General features: G+C 40.2%; 1 protein-coding gene and 7 non-coding genes across 8 annotated transcripts; all 8 read left to right on the top strand.

Moving 5' to 3' along the window:
- Positions 1 to 1,392: 1,392 nt before the first annotated feature.
- Positions 1,393 to 1,463, top strand: trnag-gcc (transfer RNA glycine (anticodon GCC)). Its single transcript has one exon. It is a non-coding gene; the product is annotated as a tRNA-Gly (tRNA).
- Positions 1,464 to 2,272: 809 nt separating this feature from the next.
- On the top strand, positions 2,273 to 2,343 carry trnag-gcc (transfer RNA glycine (anticodon GCC)). The gene has a single exon. It is a non-coding gene; the product is annotated as a tRNA-Gly (tRNA).
- Positions 2,344 to 2,619: 276 nt separating this feature from the next.
- Positions 2,620 to 2,690, top strand: trnag-gcc (transfer RNA glycine (anticodon GCC)). The gene has a single exon. It is a non-coding gene; the product is annotated as a tRNA-Gly (tRNA).
- A 1,033-nt stretch (positions 2,691 to 3,723) lies between these two features.
- Positions 3,724 to 3,794, top strand: trnag-gcc (transfer RNA glycine (anticodon GCC)). The gene has a single exon. It is a non-coding gene; the product is annotated as a tRNA-Gly (tRNA).
- A 241-nt stretch (positions 3,795 to 4,035) lies between these two features.
- Positions 4,036 to 4,106, top strand: trnag-gcc (transfer RNA glycine (anticodon GCC)). Its single transcript has one exon. It is a non-coding gene; the product is annotated as a tRNA-Gly (tRNA).
- A 1,855-nt stretch (positions 4,107 to 5,961) lies between these two features.
- trnag-gcc (transfer RNA glycine (anticodon GCC)) lies at positions 5,962 to 6,032 on the top strand. The gene has a single exon. It is a non-coding gene; the product is annotated as a tRNA-Gly (tRNA).
- A 241-nt stretch (positions 6,033 to 6,273) lies between these two features.
- On the top strand, positions 6,274 to 6,344 carry trnag-gcc (transfer RNA glycine (anticodon GCC)). Its single transcript has one exon. It is a non-coding gene; the product is annotated as a tRNA-Gly (tRNA).
- Positions 6,345 to 8,195: 1,851 nt separating this feature from the next.
- On the top strand, positions 8,196 to 12,876 carry mrm3b (mitochondrial rRNA methyltransferase 3b). The gene is made up of 4 exons (XM_066646185.1): positions 8,196 to 8,574; positions 9,393 to 9,637; positions 10,242 to 10,406; positions 11,466 to 12,876. Exons 1-4 carry the CDS (start codon positions 8,231 to 8,233, stop codon positions 12,005 to 12,007), a joined length of 1,296 nt encoding a protein of 431 aa, XP_066502282.1. The 5' UTR covers positions 8,196 to 8,230; the 3' UTR covers positions 12,008 to 12,876.

Raw genomic sequence — 12,876 nt, 5'->3', positions numbered from 1 at the left:
GCATCCCACTCTTGGCTTCTGTTTAGGTCACTGTAAATATGTTTTCCTTTGTTTAGGTGATAGTGCTGGTTTTGCTTTGGCATTTACTATTAAATCATGTTTCATTCAGACAGTTTCTTATAGTTTTGTCACAAACAATGACTCCTCTTTGCTTACATTTGTTTTCTTGTGCCATTTCTGTTTCTGATTTAAAGCCATGTTTCTATCCTGATGCGTTGGTGTCTTCATTGGCCTACCCATAGGTTTTCCTATTATAGCAAATATTTATACTTGCAACACATTTTAGACACAGATGCCCATGACCAAGCAACATCTTTTGCTACTCTCTGTATTTGATTTTCTTCTTTTTAAAAGTTTATAATTCTTTGCCATGTTAAAATTGACCCCTCACTGGTAGGGCGATGTTTCACAGATACATTCATTCAGTGTCTATAACCGCTTATCCAGTTCATCACTGGGCGCAAGACAGGAAGTCACCCTGGAGGGAGCACCAGTCCTTCACACACACACACACACACACACACCAAAAAAAACCTCCAGGTACCTGGAGCTGTGTGACTGCGACACTACCTGCTGCGTCACCGTGCCGCTATTTCACAGATATTCTGCTAAAAATTATTTATAATATAAATTATATTCTGAACATCCTGTGAAGTAATTTTTACACCGGGCAGCGTATGACACGGTTCTGTTTAAAACCCAAACACCTATCTTCATCTGTTCTGGATCTGTGCCCCCCCCCCCCTCGCTTTCTGAAGGACCTGGAGCCATTGTTTTGGTCACGTGATTTCTCCCGCGTTGTTAATGCAACAAGCGAGCACAAAATATTGCCGCTGTGAAGGAGCTTCAAACTCTGAATTATCTACTCAGGGCTTGGTTTCTGCAAGAAGGACAGGTACAAGAAGAGACTATGAACATTTACAGTCTTCTTTATTCGTTCAATAACGCGTTTAGCAGAACACTGGAACCCCGTTTCAAGTAAACATTCACCATCACCATGGAGGATCCTTTCCTTTCTTATATTTACTGGCCTCCAAGCCTCGGAGGATCAACTCCTCTGACTACAACGTGATAAGGGTCACTCCGCCCTGTGTGAGCCGGCTGACTACTCTCTACACCAACACAAGGGCTAACCGAATTCATTTCGAGAACTTTAGTAAGTTAAAGTTACAGGACTCTCGGCAGTGGACGCGCAGTCAGTTTTTAACCCATGTGGAGTCGTACCGCAGAGGACAGAGAGAAAACGCCATTATACGGCGAACCAGCCTTATTGACCACTAGAACGTAAGCTTTTAAATAATAGATGTGTACTCTGAACATTTATGTTGGACCAGTGACATACCGTTCACCCTCCCGGTCACAGCTGGATGGGGTCGCTGTTCCTCCAGTTAAGCATTGGTGGTTCAGTGGTAGAATTCTCGCCTGCCACGCGGGAGGCCCGGGTTCGATTCCCGGCCAATGCACAACTCAACTTTTTTTTAAAATGTAGAAAGAGGACAAACCCAAAACGCTCGTCTCCTATAATGCTCCAAATCAGTCACATTCACTCTAATATCTGAGCTGCTGATTATAAGAAAGTCATATGGCTCACTATTTGGCAACACACTATTGATGACTGATCAATTTCTAGCTAGTTGTTGGACCACCAGTGCTGAACTGGCATGTCATATCAGTATGGCTCACACCTGGAAGCCTATGGCTAAACAATTTCAAAATGTACTCTGAGGGTCACAGCTGGAAGGGGTCACATGATCTGATAGTGACGCATTGGTGGTTCAGTGGTAGAATTCTCGCCTGCCACGCGGGAGGCCCGGGTTTTTAGAAAAATAAAATCTAAAATAAAACATGTTTTTCCTGCTTACCTGTTTATAGTATATATACTTCAAGTCAGTGATTTTCATTCCAGTCTCTTTGGATGCTTAGTATAATAAAATCATATGGCTCACTATTTGGCAAGTGACAGATCACATTCTTGATGATTAATCAATTTCTGGACCATAACTTGATTCTGCCAATCTGCCCATCTAAGCGGACCACAAGTGCTGAGCTGGAACCTCATGCTGTAGTGTGGCTCACTATTTAGCAAAAAACAGAACATCTGGAAGGTATGAGTGGGCTGTGGTTAAGGAACCTCAGGAACAGTAAAATGCTCTGTGTACTTTGAGGCTCACAGCCAGAGAAGCATTGGTGGTTCAGTGGTAGACCAGCTGGAAAACATGATAGGGTGATGAGCCATTTCAGTGTCAGATGAGTCACAAGATTTCTCAGTTAAGCATTGGTGGTTCAGTGGTAGAATTCTCGCCTGCCACGCGGGAGGCCCGGGTTCGATTCCCGGCCAATGCACAACTCAACTTTTTTTAAGAGTAGCACTATGTTTGCAAAATATCACATGCACATTTAGTTCAACTGCCAGCAAATACACAAATTTGTACATAATTTTAAACAAAATATGACATTAGCTGTATAAACCTCAGTTGTTCATAGAAAGGTATGAGATTTGGAAAGTAACTGACCATCTGGAAGACATGATAGGGTGAGGTTAAACAGCCTCTGGAGCAGCAAAAATACTGTGCAATTTCAGTGTCAGAGCTGGATGGGGTCACATGACTTCTCAGTTAAGCATTGGTGGTTCAGTGGTAGAATTCTCGCCTGCCACGCGGGAGGCCCGGGTTCGATTCCCGGCCAATGCACAACTCAGCTTTTTAAGAGAAGCACCCAAAAGCAACCAGTCACTTTCTGTCCAATCACTGATATTCAGAGTATACTAAAATCATGTGGCGTTTCTCTATGGCTTACTATTTGGCAAGTGACTTATTACACTCTTAAGGATTGATCAATTTCTGGACCATAAATTTACTCTGCTGATCAAAGCTGACCTGTTGCTGGACCACCAGTGCTGAGCTGGCATGCTATGTCATAGTATGGCTCACTGTTTGGCAAGCAACAGAACATCTGGAAGGCATGGCTGGACATGATTAAAAAACCTCTGAGACACAATTGTTATTTATATTCTTTAATAATGGAGCAGCAATAATTTGAGGATCACAGCTGGATGGGGTCAGTGGTTTTCCATTGAAGCATTCGTAGTTCAGTGGTAGAATTCTCGCCTGCCACCCTGCTATACCACTTCAAGCCAATAATTTTCATTAAAGTTTCCAGGGATGTTTAGTATATTAAAATCATATGGCTCCCTATTTCGCAAGTGAGAGATCCCACTTTTGACGTTTGATTAATTCTTTTGATCATAAACAGATTTTTCTAAACTTCCTGTCTTCAGCTGACCAGTTGCTGGACCATCAAGACTGAGCTGGCATGTCACGTCTCAATATGGCCCTTTATTTGGAAAGCAACCGACCATCTGGAAGATAGCTTAACTGATAGCTGGATGGGGTCACATGACTTCTCAGTTAAGCATTGGTGGTTCAGTGGTAGAATTCTCGCCTGCCACGCGGGAGGCCTGGGTTTGATTCCCGGCCAATGCACAACTCAGCTTTTTAAGAGAGTTTTAACTTTTTAAGTTTTTACTCTTAAGGATTGATCAATTTCTGGACCTTAAACTGACTTTGCAAATTGGCCTGTGTAAGCTGATCTGTTGCTGGACCACCAGGGCTGAGCTGGCATGCCATGTCATAGTATGGCTCACTATTTGGCAAGCAACAGCACATCTGGAAGGCATGACTTTGAGGATCACAGCTGGATGGGGTCACATGACTTCTCAGTTAAGCATTGGTGGTTCAGTGGTAGAATTCTCGCCTGCCACGCGGGAGGCCCGGGTTCGATTCCCGGCCAATGCACAACTCAACTTTTTATGAGAGTTTTAACTTTTTAAGTTTTTACTCTTAAGGATTGATCAATTTCTGGACCTTAAACTGACTTTGCAAATTGGCCTGTGTAAGCTGATCTGTTGCTGGACCACCAGGGCTGAGCTGGCATGCCATAACATAGTATGGCTCACTATTTGGCAAGCAACAGCACATCTGGAAGGCATGACTTTGAGGATCACAGCTGGATGGGGTCACATGACTTCTCAGTTAAGCATTGGTGGTTCAGTGGTAGAATTCTCGCCTGCCACGCGGGAGGCCCGGGTTCGATTCCCGGCCAATGCACAACTCAACTTTTTAAGAGAAGCACCCAAAAGCAACCAGTCACTTTCTGTCCAATCACTGATATTCAGAGTATACTAAAATCATGTGGCTTTTCTCTATGGCTTACTATTTGGCAAGTGACTTATTACACTCTTAAGGAACCAATCGGAGCAGGGGAGGGCGGGACTAGTTTGAACGAAACCCTTCTCGAAATTCTATGTAAGCTCTAGAAAAACAAAATCCCAGTCGTTTGTGAAATTCTGGCCGGACATTTTTTTAAGTCTAAAAAAGAGGACATGTCCGGGTAAAAGAGGAAGTCTGGTCACCCAAAGTTAAAAAGCACGAACTGTAATAAGGATATTGCTGTATTCCTGCTCAATAGGTGGGTAATATTGACTTATATTTTGCTGTAGATGAACTTGACTCTAAATTCGGAAGAGCACAAACTACATGACAGGAATCACAGACCCAAAGTACAACAAATCCAAACAACTCCAGTATAAAGTATATCCAGATAAGTTTCTGTGGTACTGCAAATTGTGAATAAAAACCTGCAGACGAGATAAACTTCAGCCACATAGGTTTTCCCCATCAAACATACCGTTCCGCCTTAAAAAAAACAAACAAAAATAACGCTTCAGAACAAAAACAAACCAAAGAACAGCGTTTCCCTACAATCGAAGACATCCTCTTTAAAGATAGATACATACATACATACATACATAGATAGATAGATAGATAGATAGAGATAGATAGATAGTTTGATTAAATAATAATAACATGACTCTATTAATAGTAAAGCAAACTAATCGCAAGCTGTGTTAGCTGTGACCACAGTATGTACTAGTGGCCATGCGTCTATGGTAGATTTTTAGGTAGATTTCTATGGTTATACGTCACCGATGCTGTACTCTGTGGCTGTGCTACATTTGACGTCTTCATGAATTTACATTAGCCACCATAAAATAAAATGTGTGTTTCCACACTGGGAATTCATATAAAAATAACTGAAACAACCGACAAGAGTTCATTAAATTTTGGAAAGAAAAATTACTAGTGGCTTTGCTCGGATATAATAGGACTAAACTCTCGAGTGTTCTAGTTAAAGCGCAGGTCCTCGAATTGGGACAAACCCCGGTGACAACAGTAAACATGGCGACGTTCACGCGGTATGTTAGAGATGTGTGTATGGTGTTTGAATCAGCTTTTACATTGAGGATCAGCAGAAATGTGAGACGTAGGGCACTAACCGCTAACTCTGAGCCTGAACACTCTTATTACACTCTTAAGGATTAATCAATTTCTGGACAATAAATTGACTCTGCTGATCTAAGCTGACCTGTTGCTGGACCACCAGTGCTGAGCTGGCATGTTACGTCATAGTATGGCTCACTGTTTGGCAAGCAACAGAACATCTGGAAGGCATGGCTGGACATGATTAAAAACCTGAGACACAATTGTTATTTATATTCTTTAATAATGGAGCAGCAATAATTTGAGGATCACAGCTGGATGGAGTCAGTGGTTTTCCATTGAAGCATTCGTAGTTCAGTGGTAGAATTCTCGCCTGCCACCCTGCTATACCACTCCAAGCCAATAATTTTCATTAAAGTTTCCAGGGATGCTTAGTATATTAAAATCATATGGCTCCCTATTTCGCAAGTGAGAGATCCCACTTTTGACGTTTGATACATTTTTTTGATCATAAACAGATTTTTCTAAACTTCCTGTCTTCAGCTGACCAGTTGCTGGACCATCAAGACTGAGCTGGCATGTCACGTCTCAATATGGCCCTTTATTTGGAAAGCAACCGACCATCTGGAAGACATGATATTTCAGTGTCAGAGCTGGATGGGGTCACATACTTCTCAGTTAAGCATTGGTGGTTCAGTGGTAGAATTCTCGCCTGCCACGCGGGAGGCCCGGGTTCGATTCCCGGCCAATGCACAACTCAGCTTTTTAAGAGAGTTTTATCTTTTTAAGTTTTTACTCTTAAGGATTGATCAATTTCTGGACCTTAAACTGACTTTGCAGATTGGCCTGTGTAAGCTGATCTGCTGCTGGACCACCAGGGCTGAGCTGGCATGCCATGTCATAGTATGGCTCACTATTTGGCAAGCAACAGCACATCTGGAAGGCATGACTTTGAGGATCACAGCTGGATGGGGTCACATGACTTCTCAGTTAAGCATTGGTGGTTCAGTGGTAGAATTCTCGCCTGCCACGCGGGAGGCCCGGGTTCGATTCCCGGCCAATGCACAACTCAAATTTTTAAGACAAGCACTATCTTTGCAAAATATCGCATGCACATTTAGTTCAACTGCCAGCAAATACACAACTTTGTACATAATTTTAAACAAAATATGACATTAGCTGTATAAACCTCAGTTGTTCATAGAAATGTAAAGGTGAGATGAAGAGAACAAAATCTTCAGTGGGCAAATATGATTTCAGAACGATTTAAGTCACAAATGTAAGCCAAATGTAGCTTCTAAAGTCTTAAGGATATGATATAAAATCAAGAAAATCAATGTACATAACCATAATATCCCATTAGAAGTGTGAGTGCCCCTGAAAATATTTTATGGGCATCTCTGAAATTTTATTCATTCAAAAAGTATTATGCCAAATTTTATCATTCATGATTTGTCATTTCTGTAATGCCCGAGATGTTAGATTATAAAGTAAATTGGATATGGATGCATCCACATGAACCTGATAGTTTTAAACTTTTATTTCTAATAAACAAACACTTTTTATAAAATTTTGAAGATGTTTCCTCTCTATTTGCTAGCTTTCCAGACTGTTTCCATGCTCAAAACAGATATAATGTTTATGAAGCCCCAGTGTCTGTAAATGGTTAATATAAAAGTGTCTCAGTCCGGTGTGTTAGGACTGTTGTGTGCTTAGCTGAACCCATGTGTGCTTTTAGGTCGTTTACACCTTTATTTGCTACACAAAACATGGGAATTTCTTTTTTAATTCATCAGAGAACTTACATTTACGTTTCGGCATAGCTGCTCGAGATGAGGGTAGGTACATGAGCTTTGCCTGACGTAAACAAGGACTACTGACGTGCAGACTGACCAATTAAATGAGAAGGTTTACAGAGAAGGTTATCGACCAATAACGGTAGCTCTACAGTCAGACCGTCCAATCAGAAGATTTTAGGCTACTTCAGCACTCCCCCTTCTCACTCAAGCGAACCAATCGGAGTAGGGGAGGGCGGGACTAGTTTGTGAACGAAACACTTCTCGAAATTCTATGTAAACTCTAGAAAAACAAAATCCTGGACGTTTGTGAAATTCCGCCCGGACATTTTTTTAAGTCTAAAAAAGAGGACGTTTCCGGGTAAAAGAGGACGTCTGGTCACTCTAGCTTAAAAAGCATGAACTGTGATAAGGATATTGTACTGACTTATATTTTGTTGTAGATGAAACTGACTAAATGCGGGAGAGCACAAACTACATGACAGGAATCACAGACCTAAAGTACAACAAATCCAAACAACTCCAGTATAAAGTGTATCCAGATAGGTTTCCGCGGTACTGCAAATTGTGAATAAAAACCTGCAGACGAGTTAAACTTCAGCCACATAGGTTTTCCCCATCAAACATATCGTTCCGCCTTAAAAAAACGGAGCTTCAGAACGAAAACAAACCAAAGAACAGCGTTTCCCTACAATCGAAGACATCCTCTTTAAAGATAGATAGATAGATACATACATACATAGATAGATAGATAGATAGATAGATAGTTTGATTAAATAATAATAACATGACTCTATTAATAGTAAAGCAAACTAATCGCAAGCTGTGTTAGCTGTGACCACAGTATGAACTAGTGGCCATGCGTCTATGGTAGATTTTTAGGTAGATTTCTATGGTTATACGTCACCGATGCTGTACTCTGTGGCTGTGCTACATTTGACGTCTTCATGAATTTACATTAGCCACCATAAAATAAAATTTGTCCACACTGGGAATTCATATAAAAATAACTGAAACAACCGACAAGAGTTCATTAAATTTTGGAAAGGAAAATTACTAGTGGCTTTGCTCGGATATAATAGGACTAAACTCTCGAGTGTTCTAGTTAAAGCGCAGGTCCTCGAATTGGGACAAACCCCGGTGACCAGAGTAAACATGGCGACGTTCACGCGGTATGTTAGAGATGTGTGTACGGTGTTTGAATCAGCTTTTACATTGAGGATCAGCAGAAATGTGAGACGTAGGGCACTAACCGCTAACTCTGAGCCTGAACACTCTGGTGTGAAAGACCTGCGTGTTAAAAGCTCAGCGAACGAGGCTGTTTTCGACAGAAGTGTATCTCAGAAGCACGGAGGCGTGTTCAGGGCGCCAGGTCTACAGTTTTCACCCACGGCTCCTCAGACAACGGCGGGGGACGAAACTACTACTGCTTCAAAGCTAATAAACCACGTTAATGGCTTGTATTATGAAAAAGCCCTACCTGGAGACAAGAGACTGTCGTGAGTATTTGAAAAGCTGTATATTACTCAGTGAAATCAGAAATACTACCACAAGCACCTTCTTAAATGCCCTCATATACTTGTGTGGTACAGATCAATATTTTCCTTGTTAACATGTCAGTGTGGCGTTTTAATACATTAAAAATGAGAAGATGTATCATGAGCGAAATAAAGAGTCAGTGCTATGGCTGAGAGTTTCAACCTTGGAACTGAAGTGTTCTATTTGACTTCATCGACTCTTACAAAATTGGGTGTTGAAATTTTGAGTGCATAAAAAAAACCCCACACACTAATCCCAAAGAAATTCAGTGGTGATTCAGAGAACACAATTACACTGTTTAACAGCCCTGTCGAAGTGAGCTTGGAGGGTCGCTGGTTGAATTCACAGGACTGCCAGGAAAAAAGTCATTCAAGGCTCAAGTGCCCTTGAGCAAGACGTCTAACCCCCAAAACTGCTCCCTGGGCGCCAAGGTGCAGTTGCTCCAGAGCACCAAATTTGATTTGCATGCTTTTGTAAGGGGGAATTAAACACCACCTCTAGGTGGGCATTGTGGTGAGAGATGTCAGATTTCTTTGTGGTTCCTCCAGTAAATCATGTTTAATATCCTGTGCCACCCATGCTTAACTGATGCTGCACAATTTGACACAAATGTGGAAAATGAAGGTCCTTTAAGGTATCTCAGTTCACTAATTGAATATGGAATATTTTTGCACATGTAGTGTATTGATCTTTTATCATTTATTTTTGACACAGTTGATATCTGAGATTATTTTTATTGCAAATCTAAAACCTTTCTGATTTTTATCACAATTTACAGTCGCCTGGTTAACCTAGCTCGCTTTAAGAAGCTCCGTGAACAACAAGGCAAGATTGTCCTGGAAGGAAGGCGTCTCATAAGCGATGCTCTGGAGGTAGGGGCCTTACCGCAGACGGTGTTCTTCAGTTCTGTAGAGAGACTTCAGGAGCTTCCCCTCAACAAACTCACACAGGCCAGCTTAATCAAAGCCAAGCTGGAGGACATCAGAATTTGGTCTGATCTAGGCACGACACAAGACCTTATTGGTAATGGACTAATCATATAATACTTCACATATGTTGCAATGCAGACGCACATTTGTTTTACCTGCACTTGATTGTTTGTGTGTGTGTATTTATTTATATATATATGTATATTTATATATATATATAAAATAAAACTAGACTTAAAAATTCTTATTTAATTCACTCAGAAAAATAAATTCGTGAAATTAGTTTGTAGACCTGAGCAAATGTAACTAGTTACTACACATCTCTGGTATGAGATACTGCCAAAAAAATTTACTTTTGATTTACGTGGCCAAAAAAAAAAAGTATTTTCTTTTCTATGCCACAAAAGAATATGGCATATGTACGTAAGAACTGATTGTAGTGAGCCTTGACTGGTTACAGGAGGGAGCCACTGAGTCACCTTTCTTCACCAATTATGGCTTTGACTAAGGCTTAAGAGGAGCGTATAAATTGATAATGTTTGGCTAGTCAAAGCTTTTACAATGTCCAGATTAGGTAATGTTTGACTGTGGGATGGAGGAAGGCCTCAGGAGTTGTTTAAGAAGGAGTTTTGTGGGAAAGCATTTATGTATGTTCTTAAAGGAAAACTAGGAAACTCACCTGCTATGTATAATCACAGCTATCTTAAAACGTCCTGAGGGGTCCCAAATGCAATTTTCTGAAAAGTATGGAAAGGCACTGCCCCTGACCCTGATCTGTGATAACATGCGGGACCCTGGAAACCTGGGAACAACTTTACGCTGTGCAGCTGCTGCTGGATGCTCTAGTGTGCTGCTCACTAAAGGTATCAACACAAATCATACATATCTTTAAAATGTAGCATGATTTACTGTGCTATCTGCTGGTCAAAAAGCATGAATGGATGAATGCAGTAGAAAAATAGCTTATTTAAAAATTGATTTTTTTTTTCATGCCTACATTTTAAAAAGGATTCAAATCAGGAAATTGATTAGACTTTTATTATATTTTCATTAGAAACCAGAAGAGTAATTCTGGCTGCATGTTTAGGAAATATGCAAGTTATCTGAACAAGCAAGTGTGCTGAGCACTTAGTGTCCCAGTACAGTTTGCAGAGAAGCATCCCATTTTCATGGGAGACCTACCCCTACTGTTTCCCTTTTTACAGATTTGATATTGTCTGACTGTACATCACTATGGTGGGTCTGCGAGTTCAGTACCAGTGACAATCATACATTCTAGTCAGTTATAAAGGGCTATTTTTTATGTTAAAGCCCATGTCTACTCATTTTAGTAGGTGTATTCTAAACATTTAGAGCAGTTAACTATTATTAAACTGCAGCATATATATTGTCGTTATCCAATGAAAAACTTGTATATCCAAAATAGCTACTTTACTGGAGAAAGAAAAGAACCTTAACCTTTTAAACCATTTAAAGGAAGTCAGTGTAAAAATATTTTATTCCAAGTAATTTTGGAGCATTTTTATTGGTCCATTCATGATCACATGTTTGCACAATGTGGACAACAGCTGTTGTGTTTAAATGATGTTGAAAATTAATAATTGACAAAAATGCAAAAATGGAGATACATGTTATTCATTGGACCACACACACACATATATATATATATATATATATATATATATATATATATATATATATATATATATATATATATATATACATACATACACGTGTGTGTAAATATTTATTCTCTGGCACATTTTTACTATTAATTGTTTTTCTAAATGCACAGTAAATTCCCCAGTGTTAAATCAACACTATTACTGTTAACACTGACAGTGTTGATTTAACACTGGTGAATTTACTGTGTGGTCTGTTTATAGGAGGAACTGCTATGTTAATTTTCAATCCTTTTTTAGGTTGTGTTGACATCTGGGAACCGAAAGTTCTTCGTATTGCTATGGGAGCCCACTTTCACCTTCCCATAATCCCTAACCTCACCTGGTCTGACATTCAGTCTCGTCTTCCTGCCAACACAACTGTCCACGTTGCTGACAACTGTAAAGACCTCACACACAAGCCTGAAATCTCAGCAGCTTCCCTACAACAGAAAAAAGCCAGTGAATATGGATGGGTCAACAGTCGCAGTAATTTAAAGCAAATGCATTATGAGGATGATTTTACTGATAATGAAGACTATATACAGGACATGTGTAAGCAATCAAAGCCAGATTTAGAGACTCAGCCTTATCATTTTAATTGGGCCTGTAGGCACACAGCTATTGTCATTGGTGGAGAGACTCATGGGCTGAGCCACGAAGCCTTGCGATTGGCTGGTCAAACAGGGGGGAAGAAATTATTGATCCCCATGGTGCATGGAATGGAAAGTCTGAATTCTGCCATGGCAGCAAGTGTGTTACTGTTTGAGGGCCGGAGACAACTTATGCTTGTGTCCAAATAGCAAATAGTCATGAACTGTTTATGGTCTCAATCAGTAGACAATAAAATAATCCCCTTTGCACACATTAAAGTCAGGTAAAAATTTGTGTTTTTGCTCCTGGGACTCCCCTTTAATGTAATTCATTTTTCTAGCACTGTGCTGAAATCAGTGAGGGCCTACCCTCCTCCAAAAGGTTAGCACAAGCTCCTCAGTGCTGAGTCTGGAGTAGCAATGACAGAGGCTCTGTTCATTTTATTACAAGTCAGTGAGGCATCACAATGATTTTGCTGTAGTTTTAAGGTAAAAATATTACACAAGTTTCCTTTAAATTCCCCTGTGCTTTCATGAAATCATTATAATTTAAAATAATCAAATGTACAAGCCCCATTTTTAGAAAAGTTGGGACACTTTCTAAAAATGCAGTGCAAACTGAAATCTGTAATTTGTTCATTTACTTGAACATTTATGTGATAGACAAAAGGACAAAGAATCTATTTTCAGTGTTTTCTATAATGAAATGGAATACTATTTGGTCAATATGAAAAAAAAAAAAAATGCTGAGACCGAGGCATGTCACCTATTTATTTTTTTTGATTCTCCTCTTCATGAGGCCCCATACATTTTCAATAGGATACAGGTCTGGAACGCAGCGTGGCCAGGCAATCACACACACTGCCCTTTGTCTTTCCACACCAAGATTTCCCCTGACTCTCTAAATTGTATAATGCATGAACTCTAAACAATGAAAGACCAAAAATCCTTGCAATCGTGTGCTGAGAAACATTTTTTTGGAACTGACAGACGTGTCTCTCACAGAGTTCTGAAACATGGCCTGTTGTTTGCAAAGACTAAGTCTTTGGTGGATGCTCCTTTAATACTCTATTATTGAT

The sequence above is a fragment of the Hoplias malabaricus genome, chromosome 15, assembly GCF_029633855.1.
Source record: "Hoplias malabaricus isolate fHopMal1 chromosome 15, fHopMal1.hap1, whole genome shotgun sequence".
In the NCBI taxonomy this organism is placed as follows: domain Eukaryota; kingdom Metazoa; phylum Chordata; class Actinopteri; order Characiformes; family Erythrinidae; genus Hoplias; species Hoplias malabaricus.
This window is presented reverse-complemented; position numbering and strand designations above follow the sequence as displayed.